Source organism: Ursus arctos, unplaced genomic scaffold (genome assembly GCF_023065955.2).
Source record: "Ursus arctos isolate Adak ecotype North America unplaced genomic scaffold, UrsArc2.0 scaffold_5, whole genome shotgun sequence".
Classification (NCBI taxonomy): Eukaryota; Metazoa; Chordata; class Mammalia; order Carnivora; family Ursidae; genus Ursus; species Ursus arctos.
Window position 1 is genome coordinate 32,343,652 of NW_026623067.1, and position 19,534 is coordinate 32,363,185.

Here is a 19,534-nt window from a genome sequence, read left to right on the forward strand (position 1 = left end):
AAGCCATATAAATTTCCTGGTTCTGATCACCATATCGTAGTCGTGTAAGATGTTAACATTAGGAAAAGCTAGGTCTAGGATATAAGGGAACTCTACACCCTACTTGTACAACATTTTTGTGTATGTTAAGTATAAAATTATTTCAAAATAAAAAGTCAAATTAAAAAAAAAAAGTTCCTCATGTATATTGCTGTAGGACCTGGAGACTTCTTTGCAAACCTCCCAAAGGTAATGGGAAATCCCGTACAAATTCCAAAGTGTGCCATCTCCGGGCAGCAGGCAAAGTCTAGGCAGCAAATTCAAGCATGTGAGCACATCCTCGTGCCCTGCATGCTATCAGAGAGTCTCTCTGGGTAACCTCTCCCATCACGGCAGGGTGCCTGGAGGAAAGTGGGCAAGCAAGAAAGCAATGCTCCTGTGCGAGAAACTATAGCAGAGATGAGAACAAGAGTAAATGCAGCTCCTGCCAATGGTCTTCACGTCATCCGTAACAAAGTTACAGAAAGACTATAATCTCCAGAGACAGAAGCCCTGTCCGCCCAGTCCCTTGAGGTTTCCCACAGGCAGTACCGGCTCTGAACTCAGCAGACCCTTCCTCTAAAACACATTTGTCAGAAGGGAAGAAAAGAAATAATACAGAATGGCAAAAGATGAGACTCATAAACGCCACTAAATGTACACTTAAAGACTGCAGAGCTGGTAGATTTTACACATGTATTTTATTACAATTTTTAAAAATTAAAAATGAAATTCAGTACATGCCCTTGAGCCTGTCAGCAATATGCAAAACAACCTTCCCCAGGTTTAAGAGACCTACTGCTCAGAGGGGCGGGGGGGAATGTGTGCCCCTTCTCGCCACTTTGAAAACCTCCCAGGAGCTGCAACAACCAACATACCATCTTGCCTCCTAATGAGCCAATAACTGTCAAGCCTAACTGGTTTGTGGCTGGGGGGCACGGGGCAGAAAGTGCAGGCTCAGGAGCCACCCCACAGTCAGAAGCCACAGTCTCTCGGTGCTCCTAAGTAGAAAGCTGGGGAGAGGACCCTACCAGCCTGAAAACTGGGGGCGGCAACAGTGCTCGCTTAGCCCCTGCTTCCAAACATCGCCTGCTGCCCTACAGCCTTGGCCATTTGCAACAGCAGCAGGCTCACTCACATGAAACAGCACTACTGGACCACAAGTCCTGCAGCCCGCCACAACGGAGGCCTGGAGAACCGCAACAGGCAGCCCAGAACCTTACCGTAACACACAGCTAAATGTCCTGGCTAAGAAAACATAGGAGATTCTTACCCTGTGTTTGGTGAGAAGGATGAATCAAAGGTCAGCTTCAGTCCACGTGCAAGCTGAATGGAAAAGAAATTTGCCAGGTTTAGTCAAAAGGCAGGGCAACAAATGTCAGTGAATAAAACTATGTCTTTTCCCAGGTGACCATTACCTGATCTTCCACAGTGATCTCTGTGCCTAGTGTGTTGTCAGTGTTCCATTTTTCTGTAAACGTCAAACCATATTCGGTCCATCTGTACTTGGTTTCTAGACTGCCCGTCACTTTGGTGGTCTCAGTGTTGGCTGAACCTGAGCTTGTAAATTCCTTTAAAGGAGAGAGAGAGTCACAGCCTGTATGCCAGCAAGACGCCACCCTAAAAAGAACGTACTTCCACTTATGTAGGGATGTGTGGGGACAAGAGCTACTCCTATAATTCAATTCAATATTTAAATACAGATGGGGCTGAAGTCTGTTGATTAAAGGACTCTTTTGGGGAATTCTTTGTCAGGAGACAGCTTCCTTCCTCCCTGGTAATGCTTTCGTCTAGACAGGAAGGCAATCCCCCTTCCATCCTAATAGAACAAGCATTGAGCTGAAGATGACACCGCAGCAGATGAACTCCAAAACTTCCTCCTTCCAACAACTGCTGCACGCACAATTTAAAAGGGGCCACTAAAGGGGCACCTGGGTGGCTCAGTCAGTTAAGTACCTGACTCTTGGTTTCGGCTCAAGTCATGATCTCAGGGTCCTAAGATCGAGCCCCACTGTCTTCGTGCTCCCAGCTCAGCAGGGAGTCTGCCTGAGATTTTCCGAGATTCTCTTTCTCTCCCTCTGCCCCTCTCTGGCTTGTGCACGCACTCTCTTTCTCTAAAAAAATAAATAAATCTTTAAAAAAAAATAAAAGGAACTACTATGATTTTTTTTTTATAATTATGTGGCACTGAAAACAGGTCAATTTTTTTTACTGAAGATTTTTATTTATTTACTTGAGAACGACAGAGAGTGTGTGCACAAGTGGAGGGAGGGGCAGGGGGAGAAGCAGGCTTCCCGCTGAGCAGGGGACCCCCCCCCAACCACAGGGCTCGATCCCAGGACCCTGAGACCATGACCTGAGCTGAAGTCAGACGCTTAACCAACTGAGCTACCCAGGCACCCCCAACACAAGTCGGTTTTAAAATAAGAAACAAGGAAAAATAAAACTGAGGCCTGCCAATGAGTATTAACAGCTGTTAAACTGGGGACCTGTCAGCAGGGTTCCCCCGGACCACCCATCTCATAGAGGATGCAGTGAATTTGACAAGCACAACCCGCTACAATCAAAAAGGGCCTTTCATTTGGCTCTGCCACCCAGAACAAGGCAGTTATTTACCGATCTACAATAAACACCCACACTCCATGTCGGTCAGACAACTTACCAGTCCATTCTCAGATTTTGTTTTCAAGTCAAGTTTTATTAAGCCAAATCCTAAAGAAAGAAGATGGTAAGTGTTACTAGGTTAAATAACTTACTTGAGAGTAGCATCTCTGCCTCCCTTCTGCTGTTCCAAAACGCCATGAGTGTGTAGGGAGCCCATCTCCACTGCTGCCAGCCTACGTGTGGAGCTCAGGTGCCACCAAACGGTGGCAGAAAGAAAAGGCACCCCCAGGGCTCCACCTGCACTCCCAGGAGAATGTAGGAAAAAGGTACGTGAAAGCATGAGCACGTGCCTAAGGACAGGCTACATTTAGAACTCACACTCCACTGCAACAGCAGACACAAAGCTGTTCCCACCCGTGGGAGAGGAAATCACAATGTCCACTCGTCTGTAGTAATTCATGAGCCTGCTCCCACCGGGTGCACAAACCAAAACTACTAGCCATAGAAAGCTCATCTTATTTTCCAGAACATGGAAGCTCTAAGAGCTGACTGACCCACATCTCTCAAAACGTGGTGGGTAAAATCCCAAGCACGCCAATCCAGCCCGTGAAATGCAACACTCACCGTAACCCTTGGTGAAGACATCCCTGGCAGATTTGCCAAGATCAGCATACGTGGGAGGCACAGCCATCTTCTGCTACAATAAAAGAAACACCAGAAGAAATACATCAGTAATTAGGGAAATGAGTTTTCCATCAATAAAAATTATTAGCTACAATTAACCACCAATAAAAATCATCGGCACAGAGTTCCGGGTGTGCACGGAGAAGCCTTACTATCTCGTGCTTCTCCTTGTATCCAGAGGTTGAGATACCCAGTAAGTTTTGTTGACAGCACATCAGCCTACCTTTAGACCTCTCCTCCTTGGCATCCCCAGGACTGCGCACAAGCCCAGAATATTGCAGGAGTTAGTAAATATCTGCTGAATGAATTAATTACCAAAGACACATTCCCACGAGCCAGCTACTTTACTGAACTGCAGGACTCTTGCCAATAAAAGGTATCTTCTTACAAAATGTCGGCTGCTATGACATTAAATGCACTGAACAGAAATCGGAGCTTTTTCAGGCCCACCTATTTTCCATATGGTTCTGATTTCACTCATTCAACAAAATACTTACAGAGTACCTACTATGTGCCAAAATGAATGTAACTTTTCAAAAAACTTTCCATTTCGGGGAACACATTTTTTGAGTATCGTATTTCTCCCAGAGAATACAGTAAAACCTAACAAGGAGGCAACTCTTCACATGGAAAGAAAAGGAATTACACACACCCCTGGAAAATTAATGCAAACAAACACTGATTGAGCTGCAATGGGACTTTATTTTTAAAACCAACTATGGGGGGAGGGGCGCCTGGGTGGCTCAGTCGGTTGAGTGTCTGCCTTCAGCTCAGGTCATGATCCCAGAGTCCTGGGATCCAGGCCTGTATCGGGCCCCTTGCTGAACAGGGAGCCTGCTTCTCCCTCTGCCCCTCCCCCTCCTCATGCCTTTTCTCTGTCTCTCTCTCAAATAAATAAATAAAATATTTAAAATAAATAAGTAAAACCCTCAGAGGCACTTGGGTGGCTCAGTCGGTTGAGCATCCAACACTTAATCTCGGCTCAGGCCATGATCTCAGAGCCCTATGCTCAGCAGGGAGTCTGCTTCTCTCCCTCTCCCTCAGCCCCCCTCCTTGCTCTCCTGTGCTCTCTTTCTCTTTATAAAATAAATAAATAAATCTTTATTTTTTTAAAGATTTTATTTATTTATTTATTTGACAGAGAGAGGGGCAGCAAGAGAGGGAACACAAACAGAGGGAGTGGGAGAGAGAGAAGCAGGCTTCCCACTGAGCAGGGAGCCCAATGCAGGGCTTGATCCCAGGACCCTGAGATCATGACCTGACCCGAAGGCAGACGCTTAACGACTAAGCCACCCAGGTGCCCCTAAATAAATAAATCTTTAAAACCAACTATCAAAGCACTACTTGAAATTGCTACATATCACTAAGTCAGTCAACAAGCATTTATTAAACACCTCCATGTTCAAGGAAGGTGAGTAATTCAAATAGTCCTTGCCCTAAGGACCGCACTGTGTCCCGGGGAAGCTTTGCTCTGACGTATTACATACACAGAATTAAAATCCTAATCCAGGTCAGCACACACAGTGTGCTCCATCCAGAAGGAGAGGAGCCCTGAGAAAGCAACCATCGCCTGCACTTTCTCCATTTCTACAATCATTAGCCTCAATTAGCAGAAATTCAATAAACCCACAGATGGTTCCATTAATATTTAAAATACAGTAAACCAAAAGTGCCAGACTGAATCTGCATATACCCCATCTGAAGTCACATATGTATGTACTCACACAAATAAACATCTGCATGGCATGTTCCTAGTAAGTGGGAACCCACTGAAAAGTGGTTCAGGTGACCCCAGGGGGACAGTATCCAAAACGGAAGCCGTGCTGCCGACCTAAGCCTTAACTCCCAAGACACTGCAAGAAGCCCACAGAAGCAATGAGTACACTAGAAAATAAACAACTACAAACTTCCACAATTTTAAACCATAAAATTGTGGTCCAAGTTCCGTTTTACTGTTTTCAGAGGTTGTGCTAATTCTGCCTCACCTCACTTTTGTGTCAGAGCAGAGCGGAGTGGGGCAGCCCAGTGAGCTGTTTACGCTATCCTATTTTTGTTGTGCTTGTTATTTCTTGCACATGATCAAGCTAGAACCATGGATACCTCAGTCCACATTAGGGTCAGGGCACAAAGAACACGGGGGAAGATCCATTTTAGGCTGTCTCCTTTGGCTGTTTCCAGTCTGGGCACACCCCTCTCCTGACCTGTTCATCTTCCACCACAAATAAACCTCACAGACACATCCAGCCCTGGGACAGACCAGGAAACCATCCACCAGGTCCTCCAGAATACCCCCAGCCTGAGGCATATGCTCTGTCCGCAGATGGCCCTGGCTTCTCCCAAGAGAAGCAAAGAAACAGCCCTGTGTCAAAGGCTGACGTAATGTGCCCATCTCAGCTAAGGGCCTGCAACACTCTCCACCCCAAGCAAAGCTAACAGCAATCAGTGGCCTGAGCACCCCTCTTCAGTGCTGCCCTTCCCCCCTGGGTCATGAACACAGCCCCAGGGCGAGGGGCAGAGCAATACAGTGGCAGTATCTCCCGATGAGCTAAGCCCTCCCTGTACCTAAGCGCCAGGGCCTTTCTCAAGCACCCTCTGCTGGCTCTAGGACCCACCTCACCAGACAGGAGCAGCGTTCATATCTGGACTGGCCTGTCCCTCGGAGAAAAGGCAGATCACTCATCATTTAATGCTCCCCAAATACCCTCACTCATCACTAATCCCCAAAACCCAACAAGCAAGGCCACCTGTCAAAAAAAAAAACACTCCACTGCCAGCAACAGCACCCTAAAGGACGTGGCCATTAAAGAGATTACCATCTAAGGACAAGCGAGTTGGGCCGCAGATGGACCCTGGATAAGGCCAGGCTCTCCACGTGGCTGCAGCGCAGCACCTGGCGGGGAGGATCCAAGCTCACTCCTGGACCTGAGGAAACACCCACCAAGGAAGGCAAGACAATGACTGCCCCTTCACTAAAGGCCCCCCAAGTGCTGTGCCACTGCAGTTTCCCCAGTGCTTCTGCGGCAGTCTTCTGCTCTCCCCACCCAGTCTCCTGCATTCATCTAAGGATTCAGGCAAGGCCCGAGGCAGTCCGCCTCTGAGAAGCTCAGCTTTCTTACAACTGACAACAGCACCCAGGAAATGCCCATTTTTGCACAGTTCTCAGCACCCACTGCAAAAACAATTTTAGTGTAGAAATAATGATTCCCATTCATGTTTTCTCAGGCCGGGACCAGAGGGAAGAGAATGTGGCATCCTGCTTTCTCACATAACCTCCTGCCTGTGCTGACTCGAGGCTGAGCCCAGGCCCCAACCCCTACCTCCGCCCAGATCAGCTCCAAATCGCTCACCATCTGTCTCTGCGGCATCCACCCCATGTGCCTTCAGCAGCCCAGCCTCTGGAGGCCGAGCACAAAGTGGGGCACTCTGACATAGGAACGCAGCCAGCCCTGGACAGATGGGAATCAGAAGGCTGCCTGGGGAAGGCAGGAACCCAGTTTTCTGCCTGGGTCCCCGAGGATACGTGGGACACAAGGGCTGGACAGGACTGGGCTGAGCAGACCTGCCCCCAGTCACTGATGACTTTGAGAAAGACCACTGAATCACAGCAGGAGAAAGGAGTCCCCGGTATCCCTCCACTGCCTGAGAGCCTACCTACCCACCACACCCTGGCTGACCTTGGAACGGATTATGCAAGCTCCACTCCAGCAGAGGAATGAAAATCCAGCCCCATACTGGAAGCTCAAAGGGTAGAGATAGTGTATCGCCCAGCATGGCCTGCATAACGCTTAAGTAACCTCTGCCGCCTCGGGGGGACATAGCTTCCTTGACTCATCAGTTGCCTGGCAGTGACAGCTGCTTTGCTCCCAGCGCCCCCACCACTCCCACAATGCACACCTACCCCCAAATCACACCCTTGAACTCAAAGCATCCCAGAGCCTGTCATGCCTAAATTTATCCAAAATATGTAAAAAGCTATGTGTCAAAGATGACAAGCCCTGGCACGTAGCAGATATTCAATATAAATGTCTGTTTAATGAGTAAACGAGCAAGGAGCAGGAAAGAATTTTTATAGTAGGAGGGAAAAAAAGAAACTTAGTATCTGACAAGAGCCTCGAAGTAAATGACAATGTAGCCAGGCAGGAGGCTCTCCCTCTTGCAGGGAAGTTGCTTCGGGACCAGGGACAGGGGGCGGAGAGACCCACAGCCAGCACCCTCCACCACCACCGTGGCCTAAGGAGAGCTCAGCTCAGGCTAAGGAGACCGAGTGGCTTCAGAAGTAATCACTGCCACTTCCGACCTCAGAACAAGGTGTGGACTTCATTCTAAGGCCCTCAGGGAACCACTTTAGAGTGCATGACACATCTGCGTTTGAGAGGCTCACCCAACAAACAAACTGGCAAACATGTAAATGAAAACATCCACCGCTGGTGTGGAAAATGGTCACTCCTGTTCACACCAAGCGTTAAGTAGCCCCTTTGGAGACAGCTGCTGGCCTGTGCCTAAGTGGGCATACATTAACCTAGTGGCAATTCTACTGCCAGGAACCGACCCAAGGCACCCAAAGATGTTTCATGAGGATGCTCACTGCAGCATTACTTACAACACACAAGCCAAAGGCAACCTAAGTGGCCATCAACAAAAAAATGAATGAATAAAATTAGAGTCCTCGCAAACTAAGGAGTATCAAAAAGATAATCAAAAAGAATGAGATGGATTTATGCATGGTGGCAAAGCAAGCTATCTTTGATACACAGTTGAACCTTGGACAATACAGATTTGAACAAATCTACTTATATGTAGATTTTTTTCAATAAATACAGTGTAGTACTGTAAATGTATTTTCTCTTATGATTTTCTTTTTAAGACTTATTTATTTATTTAACAGAGACAGCCAGTGAGAGAGGGAACACAAGCAGGGGGAGTGGGAGAGGAAGAAGCAGGCTCCCAGTGGAGGAGCCCGATGTGGGGCTCAATCCCAGAACGCCGGGATCACGCCCTGACCCGAAGGCAGACGCTTAACGACTGCGCCACCCAGGCGCCCCCTCTTATGATTTTCTTAATATTTTTTCTCTAGCTTAGTCTACTGTAAGAATATATAACATACGTAACATATAAAATACGTGGTAAAATTGACTAAATATTATCCGTATGGCTTCTGGTCAACAGCAGGCTATTAGTAATTAAATTTGGGGCGAGTCAAGAGTTATACAAGGATTTTTGACCGCATGGGGGGTAAGTACCCCTAGCCCCCATGCTGTTCAAGGGCCAGCTGGAGTTAAATGAAAAAAGCAAATCACAGACAATGCGTAATTCCATGTTATTAAAGGAAAACCCTTTTATATACACATTTATATGTTCACACATTTGTGAAGGATGGAAAAGCATGTTGAAAAGCTACAAACCCATCTGCAAATTGTGGCTGCCTGGGGGCTGCTTGGAAAGGAAAGGGGGTTTATGGAAGGAGTGGAGTTAAAATAGGATTTTCCATGTTTATTACACTTCATTATTTAAGTTGCTGGTACATATTGATAATATTTTTTAGGGACAGAAAACCAAAAAATCCACCCAATGTGTGTCAAGTTGCGCTATGTGGCCTTCATGACACCACAGTAAATCACATTCTAAAAGGCTGTTGCAGTACAGCGGCCAAAAGGAAAAGCCGTGTGGAAAGTATCTATCTTGGTTCCAAGAACAGATTCAAACTACACTGAGATGGCAGGGTTAACAGGCAAGGCCTATAGGGGGACCACCTGTGGCTCTGGCCACTCTGACCAGGAGGCAGGAATAGGACAGAGTTCCCTATTTTTAGGGTACATGAGAATCGCCTGAGCCACTTGTTCAAAAGCCTCCTTCCCTCCCTCTCAGCCTTTCCCAGCCTAACAAACAGGCAGGACAGCACTTTCTTCTGCAGAGGCAGAAGGATCCAGGTCCCCTCGGAGAGCTAATCACCACTGCAGTGCTTGACAAAGAGAGCAGGGTAGCCTTCAGCTCAGTCAGGAAAAGTCTTCTGAGCAAGATTAACACCCAGTGGGTTGAGAGACAACATCTGCAAGGGCAAGGGTGCAACAGGGCTAGGACCTGAACACCAGGAGCCACCCTGCCATGGCACTTCCCAGCCCATCCCGGTGCCCAGGCAGGAGGGTACAGCAACTACTACAAGGAGCTACGAGCCTGGCAGAGGTTCCACCAGCACCAGCCTCTACTAGCTGTGTTTTAACTTTGCACAAGCCTCTGGTAAACTTAGACTCCCAGGGTCTCATTTTGCCCATCTATAAAACAGGGCTAACAGTAGTGCCTTTCTACTGGAATGACTGCAAAGATGAAGTAAGCAGGGGCACCTGGGTGGCACAGCGGTTGAGCATCTGCCTTCGGCTCAGGGCGTGATCCTGGCGTTATGGGATCGAGCCCCACATCAGGCTCCTCCGCTGGGAGCCTGCTTCTTCCTCTCCCACTCCCCCTGCTTGTGTTCCCTCTCTCGCTGGCTGTCTCTATCTCTGTCAAATAAATAAATAAATAAAATCTTAAAAAAAAAAAAAAAAAGATGAAGTAAGTAGGTAGGCAGAGCATGTAGGAATGTCTGGCACACAGTGAGTGCTCCAGAAATGGCAGCGCTAATCATAATGCATTATTCTGGATATTCTTTTTTTTTAATACTTTATTTATTCATTTGTCAGAGAGAGAGAGAGCACAAGCAGGGGGAGCAGCAGGCAGAAGGAGAAGCAGGCTCCCTGCTGAGCAAGGAGCCCCATGCGGGACTCAATCCCAGGACCCCTGGGATCACAACCTAGGCCGAAGGCAGACACACTTAACCAACTGAACCAATCAGGTGTCCCTATTCTGGATATTCTTTGTTTGCCCTCCGGATCCACTTTCCACCTCTATCCTGATCATTATGGACCTCTATCAAAGGCTATGGTTGGTTTTGGCCAACAGGAGGCACCAGTCAAAGATGGGAGAGCGCGGCTGGGGTACTCGTTCCCTAAGCTCCCTCCCTCCTGGGCCTCAGGTGGGCACTGACTACTTTCCAAGGCCACAGCTCCTGCCAAGGGGCCCCATCCAGGTTCCAAAGGACCCAGAGTGGGGGTGGGGAGACACATCACTTGTCAGGTGCTCCACATTCTGCTCACACTTTTGCAAACGATCCTTTCATTACACTTTCTTTGATGACCGCACATAATTGTGCACCTGATTCCTACAAAGACCCTGACCAACATGGCAATCCCTCCATCACCATCACCATCCTGAATTTCCCTTAGAAAGGGAAAATTGTAGGAAAGCCTTTGGTTCTGCTGTTTCTCTTAACAGCATCTGAGGTGGTTTGAGCAGAACTGGGCCAGCATATAGGAGCATCAGACCAGCCAGGGATTAGAATTTTAAAAAAGCACCTCCCCCAACTCTGGGGACCAGGAAAAGCAAGTTCCCCAGTAGGAGGCCAGCCCAGCTCTGAGAGCCCATATATTGGGCCAACACCATCAGAAGCCTCCCCACAGACCCCCATCCCACACTTTCTCACGAAAAAGGCAGCCCCTGGTTAGGTCTACAGGATGCTGGCAAAGCCAACGTCCTGCGCTCTGGTAGCAAGTCTGTGTTCCCAGTGCAGCTGTCCTTCCCTCCCACTCCACGACAGTCTCACACCGGGCAGCCCAGCTTCCTAGCATTGCTTCTATTTTAGAACACTCTGGGAGGCAGGCCACCACCAGCAAAGCCTTCCAGAAGAAACTTCAAGACAATGTAACTGACTTGGGGGCACCCATCAAGGGAAGAAAAGCCCGGGCTGCAGGCAGCACGCCAAGGTCTGAGTCCCAGGCGCACACAGGGTTGCCGCCTGGCCTCAAACTCCTCAAGTTCCCTGGAGCCTCACTACCTGGCTTGACCCAGTGGGGTTAAAACAAACAGTGCTTGGAAAGGTAGATTTGGGAGTCAAGCAGCCCTGAGTTCCAATACCACTCCACAACTCTCTAGATACGTGGCCTTTTTCTTTTTTCTTTTCTTTGTGAGTACTTAATTAGATTGTTAACATAAAATACTTAATACAGGGGCACCTGGGTGGCTCAGTCGTTAGGTGTCTGCCTTCGGCTCCGGTCATAGTCCCGGGATCCTGGGATCAAGCCCTGCGTCTGGCTCCCTCCTCGGTGGGAAGCCTGCTTCCCCCTCTCCCACTACCCCTGCTTGTGCTCCCTCCCTGTCTGTCAAATAAAGTCTTAAAAAAAAAAAAAAAAAACTTAATACAGTGAATAGTATCTGGGAGATATGCAACAACCACAGTATTTTGGTAGCGGTTTACATTTTATATATTTCTTATTATAATTACCAATGCTATGCAAGTTATCAAAAGGTCACCCTCAACCACAGGGTCCAGAGTCCTCCCTGACCACAATGAGGTATTGTTCAGCAGAATATTCTCCAGGTCAGTCCTAGAATGCCTCCTACCTCATTGCAGGAAAAACTGACCTTTCTCCTGACACCCAGAGTCATTGTCCTTGCAACAAAGAGGAGTGACTCCACTGACTGCAATCCACTGCAATCCACTGCAATCCACTGACAGCCAGCCTACACCCAGCCATACACATGTTCACTCCGACCAGTGTGAAAGAAGAACACTCCCCCGCTGAACAGCAAATTCTACCTTTCAAAATGCGATCACATCTATTAGCTCGTCAAAGTGGCCCCTTGGTATGGCAACCTCAGTGTGAAACCGCCAGCACTGAAACTAGCCAGGCCACGCCCTGGATCCCAACTCCGGGCTCAAGCCTCCTGACCCATGAAAAGGAAACAATAGTACCTCTCACCCAAGGCTTGCAGGATGGTGGATTCAATGTCACAGAGCATATGTGAAGCCCCCACGAGGGTGCTGAGCAGGCTCTCAAGAACGACTGTTTTGATGACGATGATCACAGTGGAGACACTGAGGAACAAGACTGACTTGACCTGTGATCCAGTGGCTCACATCAGAGTGTCGTGAACTCAATGTGCTTTCCGAGACTCTTTCCAGACAGTTCTGGGTAAAGGGCACAGATACCCAATCACCCATACCCCCAGGGAGCAAGCAGTGAAAAGGGGGATTGTGCCCAGGCCCAGCTGAGGATCCCACTGGCCACATTTCCTCAGCGGCTACCAGAGGACTCTGTAGGGAGTCCAAGGCTACAGACCCTCCGAGTACCCTGAGGGGCTGCCTACAGGCTTGGGCTGGCTCTCAACCACACACATCCCTCTCTCAGTCACCACCAACCAAGAGGTCAGGCCATGAGAAATTGCACCAAGGGCAAAGTGAACTGCAGGGCCTTGGGAGCACCTTACCGGTAAAGGTGTGGGTCAACGTCCCTCCTTACCACCAGCTCGAAGCGTACTGTCCACATCTGCCTAGCACCCATCAGGACCAGCCGCCCACAGGCAACTCCTCACTATATGGTCCCGCTAAGCTGCTGTGTTTGTGTCTACAGATAGTCCCTATTATAGTATAGAATATATTCTATTACAGAATAGGATACAGAAATAAAACTAAGTCATCAACTGAGAGCAGTACCCCCTCCCCAGGGTCAAGCTCACTCTGGACAACTCCCGCAGAAGTTACCAACCCATCCACCATCAGAGAAGGGTAAAGGCAGAGGCCCAAAACCTTAGGGGAAACCATTCACCTGGGTCACCCTCCCCCGCAGGCCCAGCAACACCAGTTCTACAGGTTTCCCACAGGACGTGAAAAGTCACAGAATGAAGGTAACATGTTTAGAGCAGTGATTTCAAATTAGGACACAGTTTTACGTCCCAGCGCTCTAGGGCTGTACATTCCACTGCAGCTCTTGAAACATGTGTGACTCTCTGCTAAGCAAGGCTATTTTCTGGAAGCGAATGAGATGTGTGTCCTTAGAAACGATGTCCAAGATCAAGAGACTACGGTCTGGGCCTGCAGCCACTTACGTTATGTATGCCCATTCAATAATTTCACAAATACTCAACGAGCACCTACTATAAGCCATGTGCTGCAATGCAAAAAACTATCCTTCCATCAGGAAGGGTGAGTTGCCTCTTGGATAAAAAGCAAGAGTGCCTTTACCCCCCCAGACCCTTCTCGCACCTACTGTGCGCCAAGTGGCACCACCCCAGGCACTGAAAACAAAGCTGCACAGGGCTTAAGCCTAACACTGTAAACTCAGTCCAGAGCTGGGGTGGAGAAACAGGGCTAGCCCTGGGCAGTCTGCCCTGGCCTTGCCAACTGAGTATTAGGCAAAGGAAGGGTCCATTCTCTATCCCCCCCAGAGAGGTGAGGCTGGTCAAGGGCTAGGCTTCCCTCAGGTCAAACAGAGCTAGGCTTCCCTCAGCTCTGCACCCACACGCAACTTCCTGCTTCAGCCTGACCTTATCTATCTATAAACTTAGAAGATTTTTCATGAATTATCCTGAAAATTACTCAATGCCTGGCACACAGGTGCTTAGTAATAATGTTTAAAATAACAGTGGCTGGCTCTGTTTATTGAACCCTTTCCAGAACACCACGTGGGGTAAAAATGGTCTGCAGAAGACGGGCTAATCTTCCCAAAAAGCCTCAAGGCTGTCAAGGTTTCTACCGAAGGCTCTGCGTTAACCAACTCATTTCATTCTTCCCAAAAGCCCAACGAAGTAGAGCTATAATTGCTCCTATTCTGGAGATGAAAACTCAGGCTTAGTATCGCCCCGGCTGTGTGACCTTGGACAAGTCACTAGGACTGCAGCCCTGAAATCCAAGGGCCCTGAACCACTTTCGTGAAAGCACCGCCACACTCGGTGAATGAATGAGCAAACGAACCAGGAATCCCTCCTCAGGCCAAGGAGGCCACATCCTCTCCCCGCAGGGCGTCCTCCCCCAAGGCCTAGCCTACTGCCCAGGCCCCAGAGGCCTAAGTCGACTCTCAGCCTCCGGTTCCGCCCCGTAAGAAGCTGGCACCGGCGGACAAGTGCCGGGCGCCAGCTTCTCTGGGCGTGGACCAGACAGGCTGGACAAGGCGTGTGGAGCTGGGAGCGAAGGGCCACGGTCGTCACAGGAACTCATCCCCGCGGCGACGGCATGGCCCTCACAGGTCCGTGGGCCGAGCCCGGCGAGCGTGGGTGGCAGGCGGTCCCCCGCCCGACCCGCGCTGGCGGGCTCCAAGGCCAGAGGGCGCCGCCGGGAAAGGTCACCTAGACCTGCAGCCAGCCTGGCCTTCCCGCAGCGGCCCGTGCCCTTCCGCCCGCACGTCCCCGCAGGCTCGAGTCCCAGCCGCAGGCGCCCCCTGACGTCCGGCCTCCCGCTCCCCCGCCCGCGCCCGCTTGCCGCCGGCCCGCGCGGCCTGCTGTGCCCGCCGCTGACCCGCCAGGCCCGCGCGGGGCGCTCCCGCTCCCTCGGTGGGGCCCGACTCTCGGCCCCTCGCCCACGCCCGCTCCTCCCCGCACCGCCTTCCCCTCAGCTCCCCGGGGCCCGGCCCGCGACCCTGGGCGCCCGCAGAGCGCCGGCCCCTCTCTGAGGCGCCTACCTCACAGGCGGTGGCGGCGGGCTCGGCGGCTGCTACCGCGGGGGCTGCAGCAAGAGGAACCGAGCGAGCGGCTGGGCCGAGGGCGGGACTGCGCGGACGGCGGCGGCGCGGACCCGCCCCAACCCTGCGCGCCGGGACCGGCGAGCTCCGCCCCTGAGCCCGCCCCGGACACCGCCCAGAGCTGGGCCCGGGTCCCCAGCCCCTGCGGGCCGGCACCCTTACCTTCCTGAGCCCTCGGTGCCCGCCGCGGATGCGTGTGCCCACGCGGTGTGCGGGCACGCGTGAGAGCTGCGTGCGCCCGGGCACGGGGACGAGGCGGCGTGAGGGCGGACGTGCGCAAGATGTGTGCGTGCGCGGGGACACGCGTGCCGGCCGCCCGTGCGGACCAGTCTTGGCTGGAAATCCGCCGGGTTGAACCCTGCGTAGAGGGGGGAGGGTCTTCCGGTTCGCTGAGCCAAGGCCGGGGGGGATCCTGGGCCCCCATCCCGACCTCGGGGCTGGGAGACATCCGCCCTCCCCCGGGAGATGATGCGGCGAGCGGTGTGGACCAGCGCCCAGCCCGGGTGGCCTAGGTGACCCCCGGGACCCCTACCCCCGCAAAGCCTGCTCGGGGTGTTAAATGGGGCTCCGTGCCCCCGGGGGCAGTCCCAGCCCCGGCTGGGGGACTGGGCGTCCGAGGCGGCGGGGATACGAAGGAGAGGCCATGACTGTCGCTCCCCGCTCTGGGCTCCCGGCTCCCGCCTCCCGACGCACTGTCTCCCGCGCCTCTGACCCTTGCTCGCGCCCGGTCAGGCTCACCGAGCCCTGCGGCGGCCGAGGGCAAAACGCTGACAAAACTCCCCTGTGCGCCGAATTTACACTCCAGATTAGCACTTTTTCCCTGGAGCGAAACTGCTAGTAGCCATTTTCGGAGCATTTTGAGAAGTGAAAAAAGTAAATTGCGTTTCGCGGGACTGTCTCCCGCTGAGTCTCCCAGCACGCAGACGTAATGCAGGTTCTGGCCAGCCGAGGGCCCCTCGGGGAACCCGCGTCCAGCAGGGGCCTGCCTCCCCGCGGGGCTCGGTTCAAGAGTGTGGCGGCGTCTCCCCGCCAGGCCTGGGCGGGTGGTCTCCTTCACCACGAATTACCACCGAGTGTTCCCAAGAATGAATCACTTCGTAGCTGAAGATTCTGCACGTCCTTCGCCTCAGCCAACAAACGTTCTCCAAGGCTTGAGGCGTCTGGAGCGCCGGTGGAGGAGGCGCCGGGCTACAGAATCAGGACACTCACTCACAACCAGCGGCGGCACACATTCAAGGAGTAGGCAACTGGGGTGTGGGCAGAGGCAGTCAGGACAGGTTTCTGGAAAGAAAGCAGCTTAAATGGGAAAGGGCAACTGGTGTTCCAGTGGGGATGGGATGTTGAGGAAGAAGGGTGCTAGCTTATGGGGGGGGGGGGCGGTGCAGACAAGTGCACTAGGCTCTGTAGAGGGCTCAAGTCTGATTGAAAATGGGGGCAAGCACAGCTAAACCCCTTGAGGTCCTGGAGCATGGAGGACCCATGCTAGCTAGCACTCTCCCCAGGCCCGTGAGCTGCTCCATGGCTGACTGGAGGACTCAGAGCTTCCCAACCTGGTGGTCCCCACTCTGCACGCAAAGGCGGCAGCACAGTCCTGGAGAGAGTGGGGCAAGGAAAGCCACTGGTCATGCATGAGTGCAGTACAGCAGAGTTTGGTAGAACAGGACCTCAGGGAGGCAGGGCAGACCAGATGGCTCTATGGGAAGATGGGGCTCTGGAAACCTCACATGAGCTAGGAGCACATGCCTCACCCAGTGTAGTCCAGATATGAAGCTTGGACCAAATGTCTTAGGGGCTCCCACCTCTCCAGCACTCCTTGCCAAATCCCCTTTCAGGACCCTCAACATGGAAAGAGTTACCTATGTCCCACCTGCTCTGGGTCCCTTCTGGGCCTCCCCTAGGTGCTGATTAATCACATGAGTGCCCTTTGACTCACTGGCTGTGTGACCCCGGGCAACAGGGCTAATGGCTCAGCTTCAACTTCAGAGGGCTGTGACAAGTTTAAAATAAAAGACAGAACAAGTAAGCACTCAGAAAACAGTGAAGAAACATGACGGGACATGGAATCCTCAGACCCTAGTGTTGATCCCTCCCCACCACAGCCCCAAGGGAAGAACTGAACAAGGCAACCTGTAATGCCAGGCTTAGCACCCCCACCCCCAGCTCCATCTTCATTCTGTCTTCCAGGGGTTTGGGCTGGGGGTGGGCACCTGACCCAAGACCAGCCAATCAGGTCCTCTCTTGCAATTATGAACTAATAAACCCAGGTCAGGTATAACAGTTTTTCTTTGGAGGGAATGACCCTTCTCCCCCTCCTGTCGGTCCACAAGCTTTGATGGAACTGACTCCATCCCTGCCTCCAGGGACCAATCAAAGCACCGCAGGCTACTGGCTACCCGGATTGAATTATGACCACCACCACCCCCCAGCCAGACTTCCTGGGGCTTTTGAAATAAAGAATTGCCCTAAGAATGAAGCCAGCCCACAAAAGAGAGACAGAGACCAGATCCTGGGGACATCCCAAGATAAGCACCATAAAAAATTTTCTCCTACATATCCAAAACCACAAGTGTCCTTTATTTAAAACGGTTGCAAGAAGTGCCAACATCATAGCCATGATTTTTTTTAATTACATATACAGACACACAGAAATACTGGAAGGAAATTTATTAAGTATTAATGAAAGGTGTGTTTCAATTTCTAGGACTTTGTGATTTTTTTTTTAAGATTTTATTTATTTATTTGACAGAGAGAGAGACAGCCAGTGAGAGAGGGAACACAAGCAGGGGAGAGTGGGAGAGGAAGAAGCAGGCTCCCAGTGGAGGAGCCCGATGTGGGGCTCGATCCCAGGCACCGGGATCACTCCCTGAGCCAAAGGCAGACGCTTAACGACTGAGCCACCCAGGCGCCCCTGGGACTTTGTGATTCTCGACTGTGAGTCCTGAGTTTGAGCCTCATGTTAGGTATAAAGATTACTCATGTTAGGTATAACAAACTTTAAAAAATCAATTAATGGGACTGAGTAGTTTTTTTTCCCTTTAACTCTTTCTATATGTCCCAAATATTCTTTTATGAGATATAAAACCTTTACTATTAAATGAGAGAACTCTTTTTTAAGAAAGCCAGATGAGGTTGATCAGGAGAGGTGGTATAAACTGATATAGTCCTGGAAAGCAATTAAGCAATATATAACAAGAATCATAAATCTAGTCCTTTGACCTGTTCCTGGGAACCTATGCTAAAGCAAACCCAAGAATGGGAAACACTAGCTTCAGAAGGATGTGTAGCAGCCCAGAACAGAATACAGCCTGGTTTCCAGCTTGAGCAAATTGAAGCTTATACACTCTATTTAGCATTCATAGCCTTGAGGAGAGACGGTCACAAAGACTTCCTATGGGGAAATATTTCTGTTGCAATGCTAATTGAAGGCAATCATATATTAGTGTTACTGCAACCATGACATTAAAAACTGCAGAGATAAACCATGGTAGACAGAATAATGACCTCCCAAAGAGGTCCGTGTCCTAAGCACCCGAACCTATACATATATGTTACCTTACATGTCAGAAGGAACTTAACAGATATGATTATGTGAAGGATCTTGAAATGGAGAGATTAACCTAGGCTGTCCAGGTGAGCCCAATGTAATCACAGTGGTGTTATGAAGGAAGACAAGAGACTCAGAGCGAGAGAAGCTGATGTAACAACAGAAGCAGAGGTCAGAGAGAAAGATTGAAGATGCCTGTAGGTTGGCCTTGATGATGGCACAACAGGCCATGAGCCACGTGATGCAGACAGCTTCCGGAAGCTGGAAAAGAAAAGGAAACAGGTTTTCCGCTCAAAACCTCTAGAAGGAACCAGTCCTTGCTGACACCTTAACGTTAGCCCAGTGAGACTAATTTTGGACTTCTGACCTCCTGAACTGTGAAATAATAAATCTAAATTGTTTTAAGCCCCTAAGTCTGAGGTAGTTTTTTTACAATAGCATAGGAAACTAATACACAAACCTCGGAAGACAATACGGTAAATGATTTGTTAGAATGCTGTCTTAGCTCAGAATGCTAGAACAGAAAACCACAGACGGGGGGCTTCAACAACAGACATTACTTTCTCACATTTCTAGAGGCTGGAAGTCTGAGATCAGGGCGCCAGCGTGCTCGGGTTCTTGGTGACAGCCCCCTTCATGCGTACGTCCTCACGTGACCTTCCTTGGTATGAGCACAGGGAGGGAGGGAGAAGGGGCGAAAACGTCTGTCCTTTTCTTTTCATAAGGGCATTATTCATATCAAGGGGCCCCATCCTCATGACCTCATCTAACCCTAATTACCTCCCAAAGGCCCCACCTCCTAATACTATCCTGTTGGGGGTTACAGTTTCAACATTTAAATTTGGGGGAGGACACAAACATGCAGTCCATAATAAATGGCAAAGTTCCAAATGTTTTTGTTTGTGTTCTATTTTCTCTAAGTTCCAACTTTTAAACACTGTGGTAAACAAATTAAAATCAAACCATCATGAAAAGAGGCAGGATTTCTGCTGTATAAAACGACCTGTGATTTGGAATGAAGGTCTACTATTCCTTTATAGCAAACCTGGGCCTCAATCCAGGTCCAGCTCTGGTACTTGTAAGGGCCCCTGAGAGGGACACCAACGTGTGTGCAGGCACACATGGGTGTGAGTGTGTGTAG

At 50.5% G+C, this 19,534-nt stretch overlaps 1 protein-coding gene across 2 annotated transcripts in view; it reads right to left on the bottom strand.

Moving 5' to 3' along the window:
- VDAC1 (voltage dependent anion channel 1) overlaps nucleotides 1-15,203 on the bottom strand; it is a 28,133-nt gene extending 12,930 nt beyond the window's left edge. The window contains exons 1-5 of one of the 2 annotated variants that reach the window (XM_048220894.1): nucleotides 15,012-15,203; nucleotides 3,247-3,319; nucleotides 2,681-2,730; nucleotides 1,437-1,589; nucleotides 1,292-1,344 (exon numbers count right to left, since the gene is read on the bottom strand). In XM_048220894.1, the coding sequence (XP_048076851.1) occupies nucleotides 1,292-1,344; nucleotides 1,437-1,589; nucleotides 2,681-2,730; nucleotides 3,247-3,313 (323 nt within the window). In that variant the 5' untranslated portion in view covers nucleotides 3,314-3,319; nucleotides 15,012-15,203. Of the gene's footprint in view, nucleotides 1-1,291; nucleotides 1,345-1,436; nucleotides 1,590-2,680; nucleotides 2,731-3,246; nucleotides 3,320-14,789; nucleotides 14,927-15,011 lie in introns of those variants that run through there. The other variant, XM_026507977.4, reaches the window with a different exon arrangement.
- Between the last annotated feature and the right edge of the window lie 4,331 nt (nucleotides 15,204-19,534).